Below are 26,202 nucleotides of genomic sequence, written 5' to 3'. Positions count from 1 at the left end.
GTGTGTGTGTGTGTGTGTGTGTGTGTGTGTGTGTGTGTGTGTGTGTGCAAGCCGCTGCTTACAGATCCCTCTTTGTGAGTGTGTTTGTGAATTTCAAAGAAGAAGAGTTGCTGACAGAGGTGACGGGCTTGAAGACGGTGAGCTGAAAGGAGTAAATACTGCAGACACACTGTCCTTATGGCCAGTCAAATGCCCATTTGCATCTCATCTGCATACTTAAGCAGCAACAAGCTCCAACTTTACACACACAAGGATGGTGAGTCAGACAGGACAGCAGCTGTTGCTCAGAGCACAAAAGGTGAGTCTGTGTGTATTAATTAGCAACAAGTCCTTCATTATATAAAAAAAACCAAAAAAAAAACAGCTGCCACAAAGATAAGAGCCTCAGCAGTGGTTCTTGGAGCACATTCCAGGTTTTCCCAGGGGTCCTTGAGTGAGTTTTAGGGGCTCACGCAGAATACAGTGTAATAGATTACCTGTGTGGTTTTCTACTTGAAGAAGAACCAGTAAAGTCTGTTTACCTTAATTACTAGAATAGACGAAGTAGATTTTTCTCTTCTAGTGCCCTGTTTTTCTAAATCTAAAACTTGTACATTTGACTGTGGAAATCATTAACATCATTTATATTCAAGGTAACTTGGGGCCAGGAGTAGTGGTGGAACTAAAGCCTGATATTTGTCAGCAAACTACGACTTAATGGATAAAACACTGAATGCTTTAACGGCACCGACAGAGAGTCTGTTTTCAATGTGGATCAGTTGTAGTGCAGTCATTGAACATCCTTTAAATGTGAACCGTGAGGACACTGGTAGACAGGGAACAGGCAGGCTCAAGTGCTTCGTATGTGAAAATGACGGCGGATAGTGTGTGCTCAGGAGACACACTTTAATGTCTGCTGTAAATGGTCCACTCTGAGGAACACTCCATAAATAATGACCGAAATATAACGGTTTGTTATTTCCTTTTTTTCCCCCTCAAGTGATCAACGGTCTGGAACTCCAGACAGGAAGTGTGAACATGACGCGTTACAGAAGAATGCCACGAGTTAACGTCTGCTCGTCACCGTTCAAAGAAAAAGGTTCAATTTCACTTGAATCCCCTTTTTTTCCTACCAACTCATGTACATTCTGTAGAATGTAACGTTTAAAATCACCAACATTGTTAAATTGTGTTTAAATCTCAAAGTCAGGCCGTGTCCGACCTGCAGTTTAGCTCGGTCGGGTAGAAGGTCACGGATACACGTTGCCCATTAACCTTTTCAGACGGACTGCTAACAAGGGTTAAATGGGTGAAAGTGTGTGGTAAAATAAATTTTAAAAAAAACACATTTTACAGTTTCACTTGACGCAACTTGTTAAAAGAATAATTTAAACAGAATTTGGTCCGACGATGACACATTTCTTTAATTCCCTGATGGGAAAACATTGCTCCATCTATCATAATATTCCAGGGGTGCCACGGTGGTCACAATCCTGAGATGCAATCTACTTGGAGATGGTTAAGAAGCCTGTTACCACCAGAGGGGAAAGTAGTTTACTGTGTCAAATAACGCAGGTGTGTTAGCATCCAGCATCGACCGACCCCATCAACCTTGATTTTCCCTGTTTATTATCCGAGGGGGCTTTCATTATCACCCCCCGCTGCTCTCGCCTCGGGCCGCAGACTAAAAAGGGAGGAGGGGGCTCTCCGGAGGGCCTTTGATTTGAAGCCGACAAAGACATTTGGCTGATTGTGGGATTGGTGGCGGTCACTCACAACAAGCCGTTAGTCCATCCTTTGCTCGTGCTCGTCACAAACACAACACTCAGATCCCTGGATAACAGGGTCAGAGGGTGGCGAGGTGGAGTAAGAAGCCTCTGCCACAGAACTTATGTCTTCAAATAAGGTCGGGGGGGATCATGCCGGAGCATGTTTGTGTGGCTGCGTTTTGTGCGAAGAGAGTTATTGGCTTTACAGAGCAGAGAGTGCAGAAAATCTTCATAAAAAAACAGTAGGGAAGGATAAAAACGCACTACTGTTGTGTCTTTTCCTGGTAGTTCAAAGCATTACACTCTCTCCCCCAAGTCGTTCATTAGGTTGCTTCATTAGGTTGGGAGGTTGTGCCAGACGTTCGGCCTTTGTCTTACTGTCATAGAATATTGCACTGTCATGGACCATCCCTGCAACGCTGTGGGGTTTACTCTGAACAAACAGAGATTAAGATGCAGCTACTTACAGATGGACAAACTTGTTTTCTTCCTCTCTGCGACAAACTGCAACCCTCACAATCTAAACAGCCGTCGCACAGACCGGACGACAGACAATGTCGGAGTAGCCACTCGCTGCGGTGATCGTTGATCGGTGATCCTGACGGGATTCGCTTGATGCTGTTAACATGGACGACCCTGTCAGTGCCCTTCAGGTGTCAATGTTTTTAATGCAGCAATCAATTGGTCAAAACCCACGTATGTACTGTATATAGTATGAACATATAGAATTAAATTAGGATATATAGATTGGTTTTCAGATTGGTTTCAGATTTTCACCAATACCAGCTAGTTCATTCAGTATCGGCCCGATATCCAACATCAGCAAAGGTGAATCCCGACCAAATTATGACGGTAAGACTCCAGATAACAGTTGTTTATTTCACTGTTTGAAGCACTATCTGTTTTACTACTGACGTCAACTACAGATCACCAGCTGATGAACATGTTTGGAAAAGAAACAGTAGGACGACCAACACGTATCGACCTGAACGTTTCAGGGATGCTGCTGGAGCGACTAACGTTTGTAAACAGCAGCATCAGTGCAACTTGTGGGAATATTCAGTCTGATGCTTTTGGCACCAGAGGTACTTTTTATTTATTTATTTTTTATTTTTTTAAACCAGATTTAAAGGAATTTCATATTTGGCCATTTTTAAAAAAACAGCCCGGAGCGAGACAATCTGTGTTTCCACTGCTCTTTATAAACACAGATTGCTGCCTCGACGAAACAAGAAATCTTCAAAACAGCTTTTCCAACAGGGACGATGCTCTGTTGCCTTATCTCCCAGCTCACTGTTGTTGTTGCTGTTGTTTGCAAAGATGCAAAGTTCACATTTGACTGTAGAACAGAGAGCTGGGAGGGAAGACATTTGGGATTATGCTAGAGTTTAGGTCAGATTAAAGACAGAAATAATGCCATCTTATTCCGCATTAAGGACTCAGAAGAAAGTATATTTAAATGAATGCTTAAGTCCTCATACCTGGATTGTGCGTTTGTACTGCTGTCGCTAAGATGACCAACTACATTAGAGCAGTGGCAAAGCCCATGTGACGACAAACAGTTGGGCGGAGCATGCACACTATCGGTAAACTGTAGTTCCTGCTTCGTATGGCCCCTCTCGTTGACATGATGTCTTTAATACCGCGTCCACGTGGTTGACAGCGTGACCGTTCAGTGGCAGGTGATGTCATCTTAAGGTCAGAAACGTGCTCCGTCAGCACTTCCAACTGTGCATCTCCAATAACAAACACAAGCGATGCTCTTTTAAGGTGTTGCGGGACAGCGTTTACAGCCAGAGAGACACCTGAGCAACATGTCTATAAATACATCATGCATTTCATTTTGTCAGCATTCAGCACGGCCCCCACAGAGGCTGTTCAGGGAAGTCATATCCACCTTCATATCAGCTCGGGGGCATGCCGACCTGCAGTTATCTCATTTTCAAATGATTTGCAATGAAAAGGCAAATATCAGTCCATCTGAATGTCAGACAGCAGCCACGTGTGCTCAGTCAGGACCATAAAACCCTTATCTGCTCACTCACTCAACGGTCCTCTACACGAGTCCGGCACTTAACCATCTGAATGAGTAAATGGAAGGAAATCACCTCACTGAGCAGATCCACGGCAAACTGCTCTCCAGAAGCGCCGTGGGGAAAACTCCCTTTTTTTTTCTCTCTCTCTCTCAAATAACACTTAAGATAATAATGCCATTTCCATCTAGAGATCATAATGCCACAGATCATGCAGCAAGCGTGACCCGAACACCCTCCTGCAGCCACCTCTGGGACCTCACCGCTGGGCTGTTCACTCATCCCCCACACACACACACACACACACACACACACACACACACACACAGTGCAGTGAGGCGTCGCAATAACGCAGGATATGCTACCTGTTGGTGTGTTTGTTTTTCCACCCTGCTGCACACTACAAGGCTTCAATTTGGCTTTCACTGGAGTGGAATGATAGGACATGCACACGAGCTATTGAATAACAGTGAGACAGGCCTACAGGGTCATGACTCCAATTAATAACTGTACTAATAATAATAATCAGAATCATAAAAATAGTTGGTCAGGCTTTCAAAAGAAGCATGAATTCGCAGGTTATCAACTGTGGAGTTCCCTTTGAACCTAGGTCATTGATTGAGATCTGTGAGAAGCTAAAAGGTGTCCACGATCGGCCCCTGTTCCTCCCGTGGTGATCTGATCACAGCAGGTTTTGAAACCAGCCTCGTATTTTCACGAACCCTGAAACTTGAAAGACAGGTACAGCAGCCCGGAGGAGAGGGCGGTGGATCCTGCACGCATTCCCCCCTTTTCCCCGACACAGGAACTAACTGCTGTTCGATTTCGTGGGGAAAAAAAACAACAACAACGCCACGCCAAATTCCGTTGACAAAGCCGTGAAATCAATGTGTCAAATCCACCGGCAGGTGTAGGTAGAAATCACAACATGACAAAAGACCTTCAGCTGAACACGACTAGATGTTTTTGCACATTTCGGCTACTATAAGTGACCCGCTATGGTCAGCGTGTATTCCGTAAAAACACAAGTTGTATACTTGGTGTCCACTCATTGCCACCGCTCTCCGCGAGGTAGCGTTGTATCGGCGGAGAGGACGTTGGAGATAACAAGCGGGACATTATGTAAAAGTTCAAATTTCATTCACGCTAGTGCTCCTTGGTGTGCCATATATGCGCCGAATTGTAAAGGGGATATGGACGATGGTGTAAGCTGTTGAGTCATGTTTTACCATGTATATCAACTGCCATAAACCCGGTGGAAAACGTAAAAATGCCTGTTTTTTTGGGAGAGTCTGGCGGGACGTTTTCCTGCACAGAACGTACAGCGCGTGAGCTCAACAGATCCTTACCTCTTTGATCTTATCCCGTCTCTCCTTCGTCTCGGGGTCCTGGGGCTCGTGTCCGGTCGCCCCGGGCGGGCGGTGATACTCAACGAAAGGTAAAGTATTCACATCGTTCCCACCTTGACCCGCACTCTCCTTTGCAACTTTCTCCTTGTCGTTCAAAATGTCTTGTTTTATCTCGTCGGGACGTTTTTGTAGAGTATCCTTGGCCTCCAGCAGAGCTTTTTCGTGGTCTTTTCGGATTTTGGCCAGGACCCTGTCGTCGCTTCCAGCCGAACCCGGGTCTCCGCTGTCCGGACCGGTGCGGGTGTTGGTCTCCACCGCGGAGGAATGAAAGAAAACTCCGCTGAGCAGCTTGGACGAGTCCGGCAGGAAGAAAATGGCCCCAAAACACAGGGTTATAAAAGCGCTAAACACTAATAACAAAATGAATTTCTCCGTCAACCTGAAAGAGGTCGGGCTGACAGACTTCCTATTCGGGGTCGCGGTAAAAGGCAGAAGAGTTGCGACTGGCATTTTCCCCCTCTTCCTTCAACAACTCGAACAACGGAGAAAAAAAAATGAATTCAAACGGTCAGATACACTCACGTCGGACTCACTTTCGGGTTATTCCATTCAGAAATCCATTTTCAGGTGATATAAACCGTGTCACATGGGACGCAACTGTGGTGAAATCTCCGGTAAAAAGTTGAGGAGTGAGGCGCCTGCCCATACCGGAGACTCTCTGCAGACAGACCGAGTCCACTGGCTCACACAGGAAGCAACGCTGGATAGGCGTGACTGACAGCCGCGATGAGCTAATCACTTTCTGCCCTGTGAGTGGTGGAAAACCCCGGGGGCGTGGCCTCCCAGCGGCTGGGTATAAAGTCTCTGACAGCCGCGGATACAGCTGCATGCCCCACTAACCGCACATCAGGAAAGTACAAAACACTCATGAGTTTGGACAAAATTACACTTTTTAAAGATGTTTTTTTTGTGAAAAACATGAATAAAACAAAAGCAACAGTGAAGTGACCTTACTAATTAGCCGCTTTTTGCCTTTTCCTCCTACTCATGGAGCTGCATCCTTGTCCAAAATATAAATTGACAAGATGAAAAGTCTGGCAGTTCTGTAAACATGCAGATGTTTACCAGGAGTAATGTTTGCCATGTTCATCTCAATTTCTCATGATAACATGGTAAAATTAGATAATTATCCCGATAAACCAGTTGTAGAAAGCAAGAAACTACAACTTAGTAGGCCTACTACTTCCCAAAGTGCTGTACTTCAGCAGGCAACAGGTTTGAATTACTTGTGCTTTACTTGAGTATTTCTATTTTATGCCAGTTTATACCTCTACTCCACTGCAGATTGGAAGAAAATATTGAATTTTTAGTTACAGTCACTAGCTTTCAAATTAATGTTTTACAAACAATACATAGACACCTGTTCATGAAATTTGATCAATGCAGGGATGACGTATTTTTGTAGACCAACCAGAAATTTGTATCACACAGGTTTCCAGCGCACATAAATAATATGATCCAATAATATAACAGTATAACACTGACAGGAGCATCTCTGCATTATGAGCGCTTTTACTTTTGGTGTACTTTAACATTTTTTGTAGCTAATACTTTTACTGAAGTAGAATTTTGAATGCAGGACTTTTAGTATTTTTATACTGTAGTATTACTACGTTTCCTTCAGTGGAATTAGTTGAATAATTCTTCCAACACTGCTTAATTCAAAGTAAAGCTTTGGAGCTGCTAGGACTATCATTATTTTGCAGGATTCTGCTCTCAACCCAAAGTATTGGTCCATTTTTAAATTTTGACCCGGGGATGGCTCTTAATGGAAAGTCACGGGAAATCATCCTCTGGCGAGCATGAACGTCTGTCCACATTTCATGGCAGGCCATCCAATATGTGTACAGACGAACTCCTCATAACCACAAATGTCAACCTCACAGTTAGCAGTAAGAAGTCAGGGATTGGGATTCCTCCACTGGGACCGTGGACGTTTGAACCAAATTTCCTGGCAATAAATGTCATAGTTATTTAGATGTTTCGGTCTGGACCAAAGTTGTGGACCAGCCGATATTTCCATCCCTTGATGGACCGAACACGGGCATTGTAGTTTATTTTTTAGTCTATCCCACATACAACTACTTTCCGGTTTGTAGCACATCACATTCACAGCTGAAAATAGTCCTCAACAAATACAATATTAACTCCTGTTTGAGTAGCGTTAAGCTATTAACCACAGTGTATGTCTTTTTTTTTAATTACACCTTCTGGAAACAATAGGCTTGGGGCTGCAATCCATCAACTGGCAGGAAAGTATTGAGAGACATAATAATGCTTACATAATAACATGTTGTTGGTTTCAGTCTTTTTTACGGGGATTTGTTGACAGAAAGTAAAACATTGTGAGCGAGGAGAGACAGTTAACTGTGGCTTTAGCCGCGACATTCCTCATCGGCTTACCATCTGACCAAGTCATGTGTCTGGTCACATGAAAGAATCGGGGGGGTGTGGGGGGGGATGTGGCTTCAGCCAAATGACAAATTACCAAGCAAATCACGTTGGAAAAACAGCAACCGTGTGGGATACAGCAGAGTTATCCTATTCATCGCCACGTCTCCATAACTCATGTACTGTATGTCAAATGAATGGCTTACTCACAATTCTAAAGAAAAGAACCTTGGACTCACTCATGCAGAGGTGTAGCAAGCTGCCCCCCCCCCCACCCCCACACACAATACACAGTTGACTAGCATTGAAAATTTCATCTATTACTTTGTGCAAGGTGCTTATTATTATTCATAGGCTTAACAAATGGACAAAAAAACCAACCCTCAACGCACTTGCACATGCACGTAGCCTTACTGATGAGATCCATGATCTCTGTTAGTCTGTGTGCGAGAGACAAATGGCAATCATTGTGATTGTCTCTGTTGGTGACTAATAACGGTGTGAGGAACCAGTCAGTTATACGCATGAAACATGCAATTTATACTTAAATAGAGGTTGGAATTACTTCACTAATACTAGAGAAGGGGGAACAAGAAAAAAATCAATCTTGCACAGTTCTGTGCTATTACAGATACTGATGAGTGCGTGCCCTGTTTTCAGACTGAATAAATCATCTTCTCGCCGTGAGTTGAATGTGGAAAACTTATTTTGTTGGCTGTTGAGCCTTTTTGTTCAACATTTACTTGTATACCGTTCATCACTGACCATTTAGTTCATGGCAAGTAGCGGACCAGGGCTGCACAAATCACTGACGTGACAGACAGAAAAACAATTCAGACTGAAAGCTTTGTTAGTTACATAATGCACTTCACCTATACTTCACCTGCTGGATGAGAGCCGCGGGGATGGAAAGTCTAATCTGGGGATGACGTGCAGCCATATTGAAATTGTAATTCCGGGATGACAACGGGTCTAAATGATGACACGCATCCGTGTGATTACTTTCTCACTCTGCGATTCACGCAGAAAATTAAATCTCGGATGAAATGTGTGGCATCTCAATATTGAAGTATGTGTCTCTCGTGGAAACAGTTTGTGACAACAACGTTCTTTCCTGTGTCATTTCATCAAAGTTGGCTTCTTTCAGAGGGATTTGTCATCAACCTGAGCAGCTGTTGACAATGTGTGTATCAAAAGAAACGGCATTTCCCCCTGTGGTGTTGTGGTTTTCTTGGTGTGGAGGAATAAATCATTCTTTGTTGTGAAGCTGGTAAAACCTATAGAGAGGTAGCGGAGGGTAATCCCACTTTTGAGGCTCAGTCAAAGAAAAAGTCCCCTTTGTATCCTCCTATGCTGTTAGATCTGAAATCAAGTTATTTCAGGAATGAAGAGTTGTATTTTTTTGTTGTACTCATCCTTTAACGTACCGAGTAAAACTGTCCGCGCCAGACTTTATGTAGCAATTAAAAGTAGGACAGTGGACTTTTTTGACGGTGTGCCAACCCCGAAGGCAAATACTCCACTAAATCTACCGATGTCAGCAGTCCCAGGTAAGTATCAGTCATCATCCATACTCATGCAACTCTTCTGAAAGTGAGAACTTTCAACATACATAATGTATGGTTGATCTTAAATTCATAAGCTACTTTGGATGGGGGCTGTTGAAAGCAAATAAACACACGACGCCTTCAAAGCGGCAGCAACAAGATGTCGTTCTTATCGAGTCGCAATGAATTCTGCTCCGCGGTAGCAACTGTGTGTCCGTCTGCCTCCTCTGTCCTCCCCGTGCGATTGATGAATTGTTGTTGCAGGACGGCAGCCGCAGACAGAAGAAGAAGTGCTGGCTCTTTGATTACTCTAAAACCCGATGGTTATAACTAACTGTTGTAGATCGAAAGAAGAAAAATCGGCTTTCAAACTCCGAAATAGCAGTGCTGTAATATCAATATCTAGATGCAGTTGTGGGCCGTTAGGGCCAGCAAGGCCTTCTCTGCTGGCCTAGACAGAATCACAAAGTTATTGCTATTTTATAATTTAATAATTTTTCATAAATACACTACATGTATTATAATATTTTTCCCATTATCTTATTTTCTCACTGCACAGCTACTGTCTTCCTCAGTTGCTCTGCTTCCAGTGCAGCTTGTTTTAAGTAGAGCTTTTATCCAATCAGATCTCACCTCTGTGTCTCTAGGTAAGAACAGAGGCCCCAGGCCTGCAGACTCACGTGCATCCATGTGCAGTTTAAGAGAATGAGGACAATATTGTTGATTGTCATAGTGTTCAACCAATCGGATCTTTAGTTTGACATGTTGGGCTTATTCTTTGACGTGTCAGCACCTGCTAGCTGGCCTACAAGTACGTGATTGGTCAGTGGGCTAGCCTGACATGTTGGGCGGTGACAATCCCAATATCTGCTGCCTCTGTCGAGCGGACATTTTCAGCCTCAAACGCATTAAAACCTATTCAAGAAATACAACTGGGGAGGCTCGACTGTCTTCACTGGCGTCCATGAATGGAGAAGGACTTCTTACTGGAACTAAAACACACGGATGTACTGAACAACTGTGGGATTAAACTCTTTGTTAACAAAGAAAGGAGGATGGACTTTGTCTTTAAATAGTGAACAGCAGCTTTAGTAAGTTAACTGCTTTTGTTTTTACATCTGCAGTAGCTTTAATATGCTTGTTTATAAATTATTATTTGTTTGGTTTTATATGTGATAGGAACTATTGTTACGTCCAATGTTGCGCTGGGGACACATTTAGTCAGTGCACGGCAACAAGAAGACAAGTGAAGCAGCAGAAGTCTATATACTCCGCGTAAAGTGTTAATGTTAAGTTTAAGTTAAAGTGTTTCAGTGATCATCTTACAAGATTCATGTGTTTTCAAGTGGACTCATTTTCCGTCTCAGTGTTGACAGACGAATAAATCCGTCACTAACAAGAACTACGGTTTCGTGTATTTCCTGGAGGGAGTGATCGAAGTGTTACTCCTGTGTTCATTTGTCTATGGTGTGTATATTGTTCCCTCTGATGTGAATAATATTTGAATGGCCCGTGCTCTTCAGTGTGCGGTGGAATTACACGTTTTAGCTCCGCAGTTTTTTGAATGCATTGTCCGTTAATGACGCAGCATCCCGTGCGCGTATTCATGTATCTGCACTCTGTTAGTGTATTTATAGGTGTTGAGCTTCATTTTTCCACAAAACAAAATAATAACCGTAGCTGTGGCGTCATAATGAGGTCAGGTGGTTCAACTGCAGGACAGCAGTGAAGGTCCAGGTATAAAATGCACGGCCCGCCGCTGTCTAGATGTGATGTTTTGTACTTTGTATGGAGGGCCGTTATCAGTAGAAGCAAAATACCACACAACAAAATTAAGTCAGACATATATCATGTGTTTAAAGTCAAAGCAACTTTATTCGTACGACACCTTCCATCAACGACAAGGCAATTTAAAGCTGGATTAATCCATTTTTGGCCACCAGGGTGCAGAAGAACTGCCAGCTCTTTGAAGTCATATTTATGAATTTAAGTCCAATATCCACTCTTCTCGTAGCACTGTTTTGGTTTCCACCAAGTACATATCTCTTTAGCTGTAAGGTGTTTGCATTTCTTCACCAGCTAGTTGCAAACGTTTCCCGCAGCGGGTTGAGCTTGTTTGCTGAACTCAGCTGTCGGCTGCTTTTGTAAATAATGTGGATGGGGCCGAAATATGCAGTAATGAAACCAAAACAATGAGCTAACAGAGGTGGAAAAGGTAAGTCGACCTTGGTGCTTATTCTCTGTGATTTCACATGACACACAATTACCTCATTTATTAAGTATGTCTCTTGTTATGAATGGTTCATTGCATGTATTCAGCATTATCTGTTGATCCTAACTAAATCCTTGACGGTATTTAAACACATGAGGCAGAGTTCGGTACACTTACTGGAGGGTGTGAGAGCTGCTGTTGAATCTGGTGTCAGTCCAGACAAGTGGTCTCAGATGCAGCTCGAAACTGTGTGGTTTGAGTTTTGCCAAGTCCCCCACGGTCCCTCCTGGCGCTTGTTTTCTCAGTGACTCAACGCACCGCACATCGTTACGTAAGTCTGAATCATGGACGTTTGGCGAGCTGATGTTTCCAGGTGACACTTCAGGGGAAGAAAAACTGAAATAGTGAAGGAACAACAGTCTAAAAGAAGAACTGAACCCCCCCCCCCCCTTCACAAACAGCAGGCCAAACATAAAAATACCGTGACACTCACACATGATTATGTAGGTCAGTGAATTAAACAGTGCTTTATTAGCTCCGATCTCTGCCTTGATTGATGAGCTGTCGTCTAAATCACAGCAAGCAATGCCAACCGATGGGAGTAATGACTTTAGGGTCTTTTGAGGGGCAAAAGCACGAATTGTTCGAATTGTTTACTTTCAGTTTAAATTGATAATTCTGGCTGAAGGTCACAGATCAATCTCCAGTGTTTTCCCGCAATCTCATCATCGCACTTCACTGTTATTATTATCCATGTGTGTAAATGGTAATTAGAGAGGCAGCTTCAAATGAGTTTGAGATTTTTGTTAAACTAATATTGTTAATATTGTCAGCTCAATGTGCCCTGGGAATCCACTTTCAGCCAATTTGCTGATGTAAAATAGGCCATGCAGTCATCACCCAGCTGTTTGATGCCTCTCTCTCTCTCTCTCTCTCTCTCTCTCTCTCTCTCTCTCTCTCTCGCGCCACAGTCCAAATATAACCTCGCCCCCTATCTGATTTAACCGCCGTCGTCTCATCCCCGGGGCAAAATGGACTCATTTGTGCAGAGAGAGAGAAAAGGAGAGAAAACAGGAGAGATGAGAGAAGTGGAAGAATAGAAAGTCCGGCGGAGAAGAAAGGAAGGGGATAAGAGGGCGGAGGGGTATGAAGGGTGGTAGTGAATAGAAAGTGTGATGAAGAGCGGAGGAGAAGGAGGGGGGGGGGCGAGATGTACTCAGTGAACGAGGTCACTAATTGGGTTGAGACTTGTAGCTGCTCCCCTGCAATCCATTCCCCTCGTTCCTGGCAGAAATCAAATTATTTTGAAATTCTTTAATAAGAGCAAGAAAAATATGTTAATTTCGAGCTGCAGGAGGCCGAGAGAAGGGGAGACCATTACTGGAGCTAAATAACAGGGGGCCAGTATGAAGACTTTTATTAACACTTTGGGCCAGAGTCATACTTTTTGATCCTTTGACTACTTTTTTATCTTTACACTTTCTCTTTTGTTCAAGAAGGTTAGGATTAGAGCAAAAAAAAAAATAAGGTGACACATATTCCATATTAATTGCTGGGGCCATGCTAGCTATAGCTGCTGTGAACTCTGTTATCCCTGAACCTATTCACTGACCCTGATCCTATTCACATAATTGTCCTGTTGGGATTTCATGTGCAGGGAAGAAGACAAAAATATAGGAACAACATCTGTTTTCCTAAAAGCAAGGAAGAAAATCTGAACACACAGTAAAGTGAGCTTTGATCTGGTTATTTGTATTTGAAGTATACACTCAATTATCATAAAGGAACATGCAGAAATGCTTATGTACTCTAGGTGCTCTCGCATTTATCATTTTGTTACCATTATCTGTTGTTTTTAAAACATTCTGGATAAGTACAGTTTACTATTGTGATGCTTAAAAATGATGAAGCGTTATTTGACCACTTAGGCGCAGGGCAACAAGCTGTAAAGGAAATATGGACACAGTGCCACCTCATAGGTTGAACATGTTAGAAAACAGTTGCTATAAAATACATTTATGTGTCAAGCGCATTGGCAGTAAACAGGAAAGGAGCATTTAAAACAGGATTTCTATGCCAGTTAATCAAGGCATTGAACCTGCAACAACAGATTTCTTAGGCCACTTGACATTGACATATAATCACTTTTTAGTTTGATATGATGAAATTATTTGCAAAAAGTTGCTTATTTACTCATCCAACAGTTGAAGTCATGTTTTTGGCGAGCTGTATTCTCATTACGCCTCACTCTGCTCACCAGTTGGTTGCTAACTTTGACTGTCTGTTGTTTGAGGCTGGGACGGGTAGCGTACAGCGGGTTTATCAAAGCCTTTTCACCGGAAAAGCCGCCGACGAGGCCAGAAAAACCAAAGCAGTGAGTTGAAAGTGAAACGGCAGTCTGGTGATCAGTCTGCCAGTGGAGGCGACATGTTTCGCATTACTCATAGTCCTTTGATCCATTGTTAATCCAAACATGTATATAAATATTAGTGCAGCTTTGAGGATATGACGAATGTTCGCTATCAGCAGCATCAAACCACCACTATCTATATCAGCCTTCTCAGCCTCATATCGATCAAAAGCCCAGTCATATACAACTCTTTGTAGCTGGCGGAGGAATGATGGGACCATTAATCCTGGTTGAGCCGTAGAAAGCTCCAACAAGAATCTCCCCTCCAATCGCAGACGGAGCACGTATCACCATCAGCGGGATCCGGCTAAGCTTTGAGCAGCTGTCTGCGTCCGGATTCTACCCATTTCATATCTCATTGACATTTCCTGGCAGAGAGCATGATGTCCATACTAATACATGGTCTTGACATGTGAGTTCAGGGGTTTTAGGGAAGATTAATATTGGCCAATGAAATCTTTCTGCAAAAGAACACAACCGTCTTCAGCCACGAGTCAACGTCTTAGCTTTCTGAGCACTGAGGAAATGTTTTGGTGAAATATGATGACATCTTTGTTTATTACTGAAGCTGAGGAGCTCTGTGTCCCGAACAATAGGTTGCAAAAGTCATCCAGGTTGCAGGAAGTGGAAGTTTTGAACAGGTGTCTCTCCAGGGGAGAAGACGTGCAAAAACTGCAGCTGTGCGAGCAGCAGGTTGAGAGTTGAGCGGTCCTTGACAATCAAACAAGAGTGTTGTGGAACACTGAGTCCTGCCTGGGCTTCAGGGATATCTCCTCTCTATTTTCCTGTCATTTGTAAAATGTACTCTATCGCAAATCTTGTCCTGGGGCTACTTCTGAATCATTTTACAGTCGAAGGCCATGACAGCGAGCGAGCACATCTTCAACAGTGGAACACATTGACAGTGAAAGCCCCGAGATGGGAATATTACTTTCACTTAACAGGGAGGATAATCCATTTCTGCAGTGGTGTGAATCAAATATTCATTTCCTTTAAGCCTATAGTGTCCTGAAATTCTATTTAAAAAATAGGATGTATTGAAAATTCCTGTTTATTTAGTTGCATTTTAACAGAAAGAAGAAAAGGAAAAAAAAAAACGCCAATATTTGAGACCAGAGGCAGATCGGTGCGATTTAAAACTGCCATACTGGATAATTACACACAACATTACATTGAGTTTGGTCACAGCCTGCTGAGCCGTCAGTGTCTTACTGGTTCCCAGCTCAGTGGTTCTGGAGTGTGACTCCTTAAATGAGCTATATATAAAAATTTAGAACATTAATACAGAAGCAAACAACTATTTTCTGTAGAGATATTGTGGCGCAATGGCGTCACTCTCCCTGTGTGTGTGTGTGTGTGTGTGTGTGTTTGTTTCATTTCGTAACTAGATTCTATCGGCATCAGTTTGTTGCTTTAAAAAAGTGTGAGGCTCAGAAGCTTCTGCTTTATAAGGGCTATCTGTCTACATAGCTGTTACTGAATGCAGTTCACATTTGGTGTCTGTTTCTATGATTCTTTTTTTTATATATTAGTAGTATTTAGAAGACTATTGAAATGTTATATATTCATTGTTTCATCCACTGTTTTATCTTAAACTTTTACCTTAGTTTGTCTTGCTTCAGTTCAAACTCACTGTTGGCGTCCTGCTCTTATATTGCCTGTTTCTTTGCAACAGGTAGTTCTCACAAAAGTCTTTTTCTAACCTCCAACCTCAATTAATATTGTTGTTGTCTTTGTTAACTTCTAATCGATCCCTTCTCAATGAAATAACTGTGTGTCTCATAAATGTATTTGTTCCCTATATCCTGTTTATCATCTCGCAACCGCTAACATTGGGAACCTCTCGTGTCATTCAATGGGATTTTGGTTTGTTTGTTTTCTCACCACAGAGAAGCATTTCTTCACAGGACACACACACACACACACTCCATTTGGATTTGTCACACTGGGATTTACGCTGACCAAAGACATGTTTCAATGAGAGGCAGCATTAGAGCCCTATTCCAGCCTCAGTGTGTGTGTGATTCAAGCAGATAAATTGGCTTTACTTATAAGCGAGTCGCTTTAAGGCAAATTCTATATATAAGTGACCTTACTTTTCTGTGGTGAGATTTTCCGCTTCCCCAGCCTCAGTCTTTCCCTCGAATGGAAAGGAAAAACCCTGATAAGGAAGTCTTTGAAAGATTTGGTTGGAATGAATCTTCCGTGCTAAGTGGAAGTGTCGTTCTCATCAGTTTTATGGAGCTCCACTCTGCGGGATGACAACTCTACGTACGAGGGGGGTAAAACCAGCGCTGACGATGAAGTGCAAATGACAATGAAAGAACAAAGGAGAATGGCAGGAATCCTTTTTTCCTTCCGAGCTCTGAAACAGTGACTGAACCAGTGCGACTGCCACTTCCCATAGAGAGTAGATTAGGCGAGCTTCCCTCAGCGGTCTGCACAGCTAGCCGCATGCAGATCTCCTCTGCATGGTGGGCTGCTTCTATATGAGCTGTGTTTCAATGGCTCTCCCATGTGACTGCCTTACAAGTGTGTGTGTGTGTGTGTGTGTGTGTGTGTGTGTGTGTGTGTGTGTGTGTGTGTGTTTCCCCGAAGGCTCCAGTTGTTCCTCTCCATCTCACATATTATCATATATTCTTTGTTTGAATTCTGTATGCAAGTCTTCCTATGGCAGTCATGTTGAAGCATGTATGCAAATCCTTTATCCGCGCAAGTGTGTTCCTTTAAGTCATGTGTGGGCTGGTGTATGCGTGTGTGTAACACCAGCAGGAAAACCACACACTCGCTCGCCAACTCGGCACCTGCAGCATCTGCCTCCTACCTGCTGTGTGCGCGGCCCTGCTGCCGGCAATTCATCATCACGGCCTACGTTTCTCGCCGCCACATCCAATTATTAGGCGATTAGCAGGTGCACACGCTCGAGACTAATGACGCAGCATCGCCTCGCATTACCGCCCCACGTGTCGTGACTGTGAGACTGAGTTGTAAATGACAGGGAGGTAGTTCGGGGGGGAGGAGCACTTTTTTTTTTTAGTTAGTGTTCTGCCAATCCCACTACAACCAACCAGGGAGGAGATTCATGGCTAATGCTCAACCAGCAACTTCAAGTCCAGCTGAAGTGACAGAACTCATCCTTTACGCAGTCAGTCTTCACAGTTATTTACTATCTAAATGAAGAATTCATAAATATCACAATGCTCCTTGGATGGACAGTGTTTTCATCTTCCAAACCGACCAGAGTTTACGTGCAGTTGAATGTGCTGCTGCCGACCTGCGAGCACTGCACTTTTCCCCGGCGAATGAATGTTTGTTTGGTCGCTCGTTCATCAAGCCATGCTGCAGGACATGCGTGTTCATGTTTGTGTGTCACATAGGAAGGACACTTAAGTACGGATGCTAATGCGGGTTGGCTTTCGAAGTCGGCTTGCGTGTTGTGTAGCAGTCTGACTGTTGTGTCACAGGGTGGGGTGGTGGACCCAAACGCAGACACGAACAAGGTTCAAATGAAGTGAAAAGGTTTATTTTACAGGGAATAAGTGTGGTGATCCTGGACAGAGCAAGGCAGGGCAGGCAGACCGGGGTGTAACAGGGAATGGATTGCGTTGTCGAGGCAGGCAGGCTGAGGAACCGGAGAGGATGATCCACGTTTGGGTAAGTTCAGGCAGACAAAAAGGATACTGCGTGGCCAAGAACGAGCAAACAAACACTGTGAATGCAACAATGGTCTGGCAGAGAATGGATGAAGAACCGGGGTAGATATACTGTTGGGTGGTGAGTAGATGGGAGGCAGCTGGGTTGACTGGGCAGTTGAGTTGAATGAAAGTAATCAGGAGGGAGCCGGGAGGAGCCACGCCCAAAGCACACACACACACACACACACACACACACGCACACACAGAAACAGGAAACACAGGAAGCACAGCCTAATCGCGACGTGTTGACCATCATAAAAGCTTAGGTTACTGATTCATGCTCAATTTTAACTGGCAGGTCTTCCGTCGACATAGCCCGAGAACTAACAATATTCAAAGCAGGGCACAATTATTAAACCACAAATGAAAAGTATAAATTCCTCTCTTTTTGAATTTTCGATTTTTCTTTTCTCAAAGGAGAACGCAGAACAAGGGTTTTTTGTAGATCTGCAGCAGACAAAAAAACACGAAATGTATTTCAGTTGGACTTAAAAATGTCAAGTCATAGTTTATTTAAAGATGCTTTAGTTAGAATTTGATCATGAATAGGTTATTACCACATTAGTGGCCACTTTGAGCCAACAAGATAGTCAGAAGAAAAGCAGCCTCTTCCCTGTTTTACACTTTTTAACACTTAGTCACTTTATAACACATGTATTTTCTTTGTGGCACAAATCGGCCTATCAACAGCGGTGCCTGGGCAATTAGTTGGATAATAAGGTATATGGAGAGTTTGAAGGTTTGCCTTTCCAAAACCTTTGCTTCCAAGACAATGAGCTCATCATTAGGTATCTACAGTTTTTGGGACGACATGTTACACTGGAAGTAGCCCAGTCGAGGGAAGTTTACCCGAGATGACTTTGCCAAACATCCTCATCATTGCAGGGTTTGAGCCCTATCTCCAACAATGTATGTTCCCATACAACGAAACTGCATTGTGAATCACGTTTTGAGGGAAATATTTTGTCGTAGATTAAATTTGCTTTTGACGATGACAAATAAGTTGCAAATGAGTCTGCAGAAGTCCGTATAGGGAGGAGGTCAGGGTGGTGGACGGATCAAAAAACACCCAGGAGACTGCTGTGTGTGTCCTGTACTTTTGTACTCAGCACATATTTGAAACTGTTTGAAACTGCGACCGTGATCCAGGAGACAATACATTTCCCTCGAAACGTAACTAAGAGTGCAGTCTAGTTGTATGGGAATGTAAATTTGTAGGAGACAGGGTTGTCTGATTTACATACAAGCCAGAAATATTAAAAAAAAAAAGTCCTGTTGCAACAGAGTTTTCATCCAACACACAGAGCTGATGTTAGCCAGCCAGTTATACATGCTACAGCTGGTCAAACCTGCCAGCAACAGTTCTCATTTCTGCAATACTGGCAGTCGTCGGCTAAAAACGAGAGGCTGCCACTGTCTCCGTCTGTCAGAAATCAAAAAGCCATTGTTTTGAAAAATGACTGCAAATTTCAAGTGCCAAATGTTTCTTTTACAGACATTTCAAGGTTTGTGGAGTTTGAATCCGTGCAGCTGTTTTGTTTCACATGTCTATTTGAAGCCATCGTCACTTAGTTTGAATTAAAAAGGCTGAAGTGCCATCTGACAAATTTAAGCCGTCCGAACTGTGTTGCTTTTCTTCGGTTTGCTTCACTACTTTGCCAACTGAATTCATATGAAATAAACTGGAAAGACCACCACATCTCCCGAGCTGCTACAGCAGCCAATGCTGTTCATGTTGCAGTTCCCAAGAATTACACAGCCATTCAAATTGTTATTTTTTAGGCTGCAGGCCTGCACAGACACATGGTAAAAAAAACAAATCATGTGTCCATGCACTCCTATACATGATTGTGCAATTATGTTTCTGTGTGTGCATTCAAATTTAAAAGTCCCCCATCGGCGTTCTATAATATTTATGTGTTTGCATGTATTCATGTATTTCTTGGTATTTCAGGTTTTATTTTGAAGTCAGTTAAGGCTGCTCGATGCCAGTGGGCTCACACTATTTAAAACAAAGCATGCATTCAATTATGCATTATGGCTGAATTATTTATATTTCATTAAAGGTATACGAATTGTGTTATGTGTGCAATGTTAGAACAAAAATGTATTTGAGTATGCACAAAAGTTCAACTAAATTATTAGTTTCAAGTTGATGTCTCATGTTTATGTATCACTTTCAAGCCGGTATTAAATGTATCTTTATTTTTTTTTTTACAGGCATGAGAGCTGATTTTTCCTCTTTTCAAAAGTAGCACACTATCCTCAACTTTCTGATTTATGAATTGAGCTTCCAGGGACACCATAGAACATAAAACTTAATAATGTGACACATTAACAGCCTTTAGGCTGACTCAAAATCTCACAAGACTAATGGTCGGTGTCAAGCAGGCGGCAACCTCTGGGTCTGAAAAGTGAAGCCAATGTGGAAGTGCCTTAAACCTGCATTCTGTCTAATGACCATCAGGGGGCGACTCCTCTGATTGCAAAAAGTAGTTGGATTGTATTGAAGTCTTTGAGAAAATTACTCGATTTCTCAGTTGATTTATTACCTCAGCTAACATTGTAAAAATGTATTTATGGTCTCAATTGCTTGTTTCAATTATTCTACAATACAGCATGATGTCCGTTTGGTCCCATTTAGAGTGTGACAAAAATGTATGCTCTGGGGCGGGGCTACCTTATGATGGACAGGTCGCTATCACGGCGTTGTCCGGTCTCGAAGTTTCTGGTTCCCTGACATGTCTTATTCAGCGTGTCGCTTCTGGTTGCAAAAAGTAAAGATGGCGAAGACAAGATGGCGAAGTCCAGAAACCAAGATGGCGACGGTCAACATGCCAAACTCAAGGCTTCAAAATGGCAGACTTTCAAAGTATGATGTCACGTTGACTACGTCCACTTCTTATACACAGTCTCTGGTCCCAGGCGCAATGCATTGTGGGGCAGTTGCGTATGTGAGTAAGCTCACGTCTCATACTCTTCTTGCTAATGTAGTGTACATCCACATATATGCAGTGTGAATGTGTTACATTTTTCATCGAATAGTATGTTAGTACGCGATTTCACAGCCATAGTGTGGCTTGTTGCGTTTGGTGTTCTCAACACTACTGTACATGAAGTAATACACAGACACTGTAGCCCCAGCTCCTCAGCCTGAAGGACCAGATCATCCATCATTCAATTGACAGCAGCTACACTGATGTGAAGGCTTTGCACACTTGGCTGGTCAGGCTGCATTGAGTTAACTGCACCGGTGCAAGTGATGGGTGTCATGTTAGGATTAAAGTGCCGATTACACCTGATGCAAGAGACATCTCTACCAGACAACTGCTCCGTCTAACTGACAAAGGGTCTGTTTATTAGTTGTCTTCATGATCATTGTGGATCACGACAACAGTGTGTACACAACGGCAAACGTGACTGTCTCTGTCTTAATATCGGACTAATTCTGTACCAGTTCTGCATGCCAACTGTCATAGTATACTGTTGGCAGTTAGTATTCAAATAAATCAACACATTGAACCATTTCATTCTAACAGGAAGTGATACAGTGTGTGCAACATCAGATGTTCATCTTTACTGCAACTTTGGAAGCTGACTGCCCCGAACAGAAAGAAAAATGTCTTTCTTACGATTTAGTACTTCATCATGAATGTCTGTTTCATGGCAGTCCATTCAATAGTTGTTAAGGACCACAAAAGTCAACCTCATGGTGGCGCTAGAGGAAAAGTCAAGCGATCACTAAAGTCAGTATGATTGAACCTCTGGGGCTCATGAATGTCTGTACCAAATTTGATGGTAATTCGTTCATTATTGTTGATATATTTTAGTCTTGACAGAAGTGGTCGTCAGTCGTGCAGTCGGTCAACCACTGGACAAAATATTGGAGAAGCACTATCACGACAGAGACTCCTTCCTGGTGGCTCATGTTAATGGAAGAAACCATCGTATTTGCAACAGCCACAAGTGGATGTGTTAATTGAGAAATGTATGGAAGACTCAACCCTCAGTACGTCTATTCTTCAAAGCATTGTATATTGTAACCTCTGTTGGGTCAACTGTGATCACAGGCTGTGCAGATCTTCAGAAGATGCAGTCATGTCCCTGACGAAAAGATCATGAGGATCCAGCTGCTGAAGGATTGCTTCTATACCAGAGACTGCAGGCTTCTGGAAAACAAGTCTGTCACTGCAGTCTGAAAATCTCAGACTTCAAAGAATCCTCCTTCGTAAACATTTTTCTCAACTCTAGATTTCCCCTCCGCAACCATCAAAGGCTCAAAAGAGGTGGATTCTGTATATATGAATGAAGATTAGCTGGAAGAGAGACGTGAGCGTTTAAAAAAAGAAATGATGATGTTTCCCCCAGGCAGCGTGTATCTACTGTACTGCCAGCTGTTGTACAGGATCAACTGAATTGTGAAAACATTTTTAATAATGCATCAAACTAAAGTAGATCTCACTGTTTGAAATCCCCTCCTTCCTTTGACACGAGGTTTTTCTCCTCAGAAGTGGGAGGATTGTTCTTTCTCTTGAAGGCTGCTGTTTGTTTTTGTCATGCACATTTTTGCATAATAATCATGGCATTGAAAACAAACAAAAAAACATTAAGCCAATCTATCCAACTCAGACATTCTCAGACGCCTTACATCCATTTATCCCCAATACAGAATAGAGTTGAAGAGGCTATGAAAATGTATATTTTGATATGGTACATCAATATTTCAGAAATGAAAGAAAAATGATCACACAGTCTGGACTGCATTTGAAATCCATGTCAAATCAAGTGTGAAATGCTACAAGGCTGTCTGGGAGGGCTTGTATACAAGCTGATGATGGAGAGTTTGAGGTCACATTGGATTAAAATCGGATTGACTGTTTTGATCACGCACCAGGCTTTCAACTAACTCCAATGGTCACCCATCGACTTCATTGTAGGGTGCTGCAGATATGACGTGTTTTTGTCGGCCAACCCGGAAGTTAGCATCGCACTGGTCCCATCAACAAAAAGCCAATGGGATTGTTCTGTTGGATTTTGGATTATTACAGACAACAAGTAAGATAATAAAATAAGACTGAGTAAAAAGTGCAAGAAAGTTCACATATTGAGGATGGATGGGTCAAACAAACACAGGACTTTCACCCACTGTTTGTATCCTGTGTGAAATCAAGACAACATCGACTTCTTCTTCTTTCTTACCAAGTAGTTCTGTTCAGTAACCAAAAAACTAAATCTATGTTGGAAGTTTATTTTTGAAAAGACACTATGCATTTCAATGCGGAAACCTTTGAACCAAAACTGACTTTAAAGGGGTAACGAGAGCTTCATAGTTTGGAGCGTCCGTACTTGACAAGCTGGGATGAAAATATGTGGTAAAAAAGAAGATTAATGCAATTTGAACTGTTCAAGAAAAAATATATAAATCCTTGCTTTCTTGCAATTTTTTTTGGTTTATAGCTTCAATACAATATGTGGACACAGAGGTCTGCTGTAAAAGATTGTACATGTTGTGTCACAAATATTCATTTTGGCTGCAAGTCGCATAGTCAGCATCAGTTAAGCCAATAAACAAGCTGTTAAAAAAATAAAAGACCCCAGTTGCTTAGTCAGCGGTGTTGCAAAAGGGAGCAGGTGTGTGTGTTTGTTTGTGTGTGTGTTTGTTTGTGTGTGTGTTGACGTCTTTTCCTATTGACTTCCACTGACTTGTAAAGATTGACTGCAAGGAAGCTTACTGTGGACAATACACAATAGCTCTCTGAGCAGCTGTGATATCTCTCTCGGTGAATGGAGCAAAATATATTGGCATGTTCTTTGTCATCCAAGAAAGACCAGAATACCTGAAGCTGCTCTCGCAGCCCTGTGAGGCTGTAATGCTCATTGCACGGCAGAAAACAACATTTTTGCATGGATAAAATATCGAGCAAAGACACTGAATGTTGTCATCGACTGGTTTCTTTTAACCACGACCATGATCGTTCCCTGACCTTAGCCACGTAGCTTTAGTTTCCTAAACTAAACCAAACCTTAGCCAGAGAGAAGGTGGATCTGAAAACACCCATATGACACTTTTTGGATAGTTAGGTTGGAAGATTTGCATTTTTTTGCATGCTATATTTGCATTTATCTCAAAATACAGCTGAAGCTGAAGCTGACTGACTGGTGATTTGTTTTGTAGGTATCCTGCTAGGTGACATTTTGACTGGTAGCCAGACACAGTAAACCTCCAAACTCTGGACCAAATTGATGGACCAAACAGGTCTGACAATGCAATTTCTATAAAACAAAGAAAGAAAAAAAGAAATCCAGCTCATTATTAATATGATCCTCACATATTTTGCTTTGGACACGGTGGTAGAGATCTGTATATGTATTGCATACAGACTTAAATTGAAGATAAAAGCTTGTTTAATGACACAATCCAAAGAACCACAGTGCACTCAAACACACACACACACACACACACATACACACACACACACACGCTCGCACACACAGGCTCCGGGACAGCCTTGGTGATTTTTCATCATGATGATCCACAATTAGCTGGGAAGGTGATGGCTGAGGCGCTGCAACATTTCTAAATGCAACAGCATTTCTTTGGGATAGATAGGCCCCACTGTCATGAATACTAATAAGGGAGAGGAGGAGGAGGAGGAGAAAGAGGAGGAGGAGGAAGAGGAGAGGGCCAGAAGATGTATGTAAAATATGGAGAGACAGATAGAGACGGAGGAAAGGAGAATAGCGCTGTAGTGAAATGAGGATTAGGACATGAGAAGAGAGGAAGAGGACGGCGAGGGGAGGACAGGTACGGTGGCATTTTAATGCAGCAAGAAAAAACAGGATCCTCTCACAAAGAAGATGACCGAGAAACACCCACGCTCAAATTACACTGTATTCTTAGTGGGTGCTGTGTCAGCACTCGGAATGCTCCACAAGACAAGAGGGAATCCACACTTTTAGACTGTTGAATGTGGAGGAGCAAGCAGCAGTTCTCTCTGTTCTCTCTGCTGCTGCTCATGTTCAGGTTCAGTTTTAGTAATTGATGTGAAGCGTGGGTCATTGTGTCCGTAAATGTCACTGTGTATTGATCTCACACACGACTTGGTTAGAGTGAGGGAAAGGTTGTGGTTTGGGTTTAAATAACTTCACGTGAAGGAAACACAAATTGAGCCTTGGGTCCCCTTTGCTGGACAAGAGTTACAGTTCCCATGACCGCCACTAGAGGGCTGCCTCACTTGAACATAAACAGCTGTTGTTTTGAGGGTACTGATGCTATTGTTTTTCCTGGGAGGACAGTCCCTCATGTGTATTTGTTGTATTTATTTGCAGCTAGTTTCTACGTTAACGTTGACGTTTCCACGTTCACAATCTTTTAAAGCGGTATTTCCACAGTGCACGACCGAAAAATGCTTGCAGTTTGTGCACAAAGCTACATTTTCCTTGCGGGGTTCTTTGTGAGGGAAGGAGAAAGCCTCTATGGAGCTCTTTAGAAAAGGCAGACTTTCTCTTTGGCATGACAGCTAACCGTTAGCGTACTGACAGCTTTTGCCAGAAAGAGCTAAAAGGGGCATAGCAACAGCCTTGACAATGACACATTGATTGATTGACACACGTATACAGACAAATCTGGGTTGAATTCAGATGCATTGTTATGTTTTTATATTGGGTTATATGTAATAATGAGTGGGACAGAAAAGGATAAATATCTATGTAAGTGCTGAAGACAAGTATTTAACAGTAAATATTATCATCATTACTTTAATTGTTGTGAAAACTGGCAATTTGTCAGTGAAAACTGGGATATTTTAGTGTAAAACAGATATTTGTCACGCCTCAGGACACCAAGGTTGAATCCGAAACAATCCAGGACCTTTGATGAAGACCGTTTTTGTACAGTTGAAAGCTCTGGAAAATGCTTCTACAACGAGTGCACCTCTGTAATCTCCTGACTTTTCATTTACCGCCATCATCATGGTCTGAATTTTAACTTGTCTAAAACTTTTGCTTTATTACAAATTGTAAAATCAATTCTGTTCCCATCAGCCTCAAATGTACTTGTTTGGCTCTAATTAGCAATGTTAGCATCAACGAATGTGCAAAACTAAGAGGGTGAACATTATACCTGCTGAATAATGTGTTAGCACTGTCTTTGTGAGCATGTTAGCGTGCTGACTTTTGCATTTAGCTCAAAGCTCCGCGCTGAGCCTGCTAAGCTGTAGACTCTCAGTCTTGTTGAATGGCTCACATGAACTTTGCTTTTCAAAAAGCTTGACACTGATGAAGGAAAAAGCTCAATTCTGTTAGCTTGAAGAGGTTTAGTTCAAGCTTTTATGATTTTATTTCTATTGATGCTGGTTTTCCGGCATCAACATGTTACCCTTCATTTACTCGAGTTAAAAAGGTGCCACGTGCATCTCATCTGTGTGCATCGTAAAATCAATGAATCCTGATTTTCTTTATTTGCGGGTGACTCCGCACTACTTTAAATTCCTCATGATTAGTGTCGGCTAAATGTCTAAAGTGCCAAATGAAAATGTAATCTGTCGTGTATTTATGTGAGCGTTTACTTTTTTGATGAGCTTATTCAATAACCTCTACATCCCCCGTCTTCAGCCAAAGATGCTCTAAAAAGCTTTGAGTGAAGCGTAACGCAGCTGCTGCTGCTGCTCTGCTCGCATTGCTGACAGGTACTCAAGAGAGGCATTTATTTCTCATTCAGTGGATATCAAGCTCATTCAAAATCTACACCCCTCCCCA

At 42.5% G+C, this 26,202-nt stretch overlaps 1 protein-coding gene across 1 annotated transcript in view; it reads right to left on the bottom strand.

The window, feature by feature from the left end:
- Positions 1-5,844, bottom strand: part of man1a1 (mannosidase, alpha, class 1A, member 1) — a 157,591-nt gene extending 151,747 nt beyond the window's left edge. The window contains exon 1 of the mRNA XM_031861642.1: positions 5,131-5,844. Within this exon, the coding sequence (XP_031717502.1) occupies positions 5,131-5,640 (510 nt within the window). The 5' untranslated portion in view covers positions 5,641-5,844. The remainder of the gene's footprint in view (positions 1-5,130) is intronic.
- Between the last annotated feature and the right edge of the window lie 20,358 nt (positions 5,845-26,202).

This window comes from Anarrhichthys ocellatus, unplaced genomic scaffold (genome assembly GCF_004355925.1).
Source record: "Anarrhichthys ocellatus isolate YVR2014 unplaced genomic scaffold, GSC_Weel_1.0 scaffold25, whole genome shotgun sequence".
In the NCBI taxonomy this organism is placed as follows: domain Eukaryota; kingdom Metazoa; phylum Chordata; class Actinopteri; order Perciformes; family Anarhichadidae; genus Anarrhichthys; species Anarrhichthys ocellatus.
The sequence above is the reverse complement of the archived record's forward strand: the minus strand, read 5'-3'. Positions and strand labels throughout refer to the sequence as shown.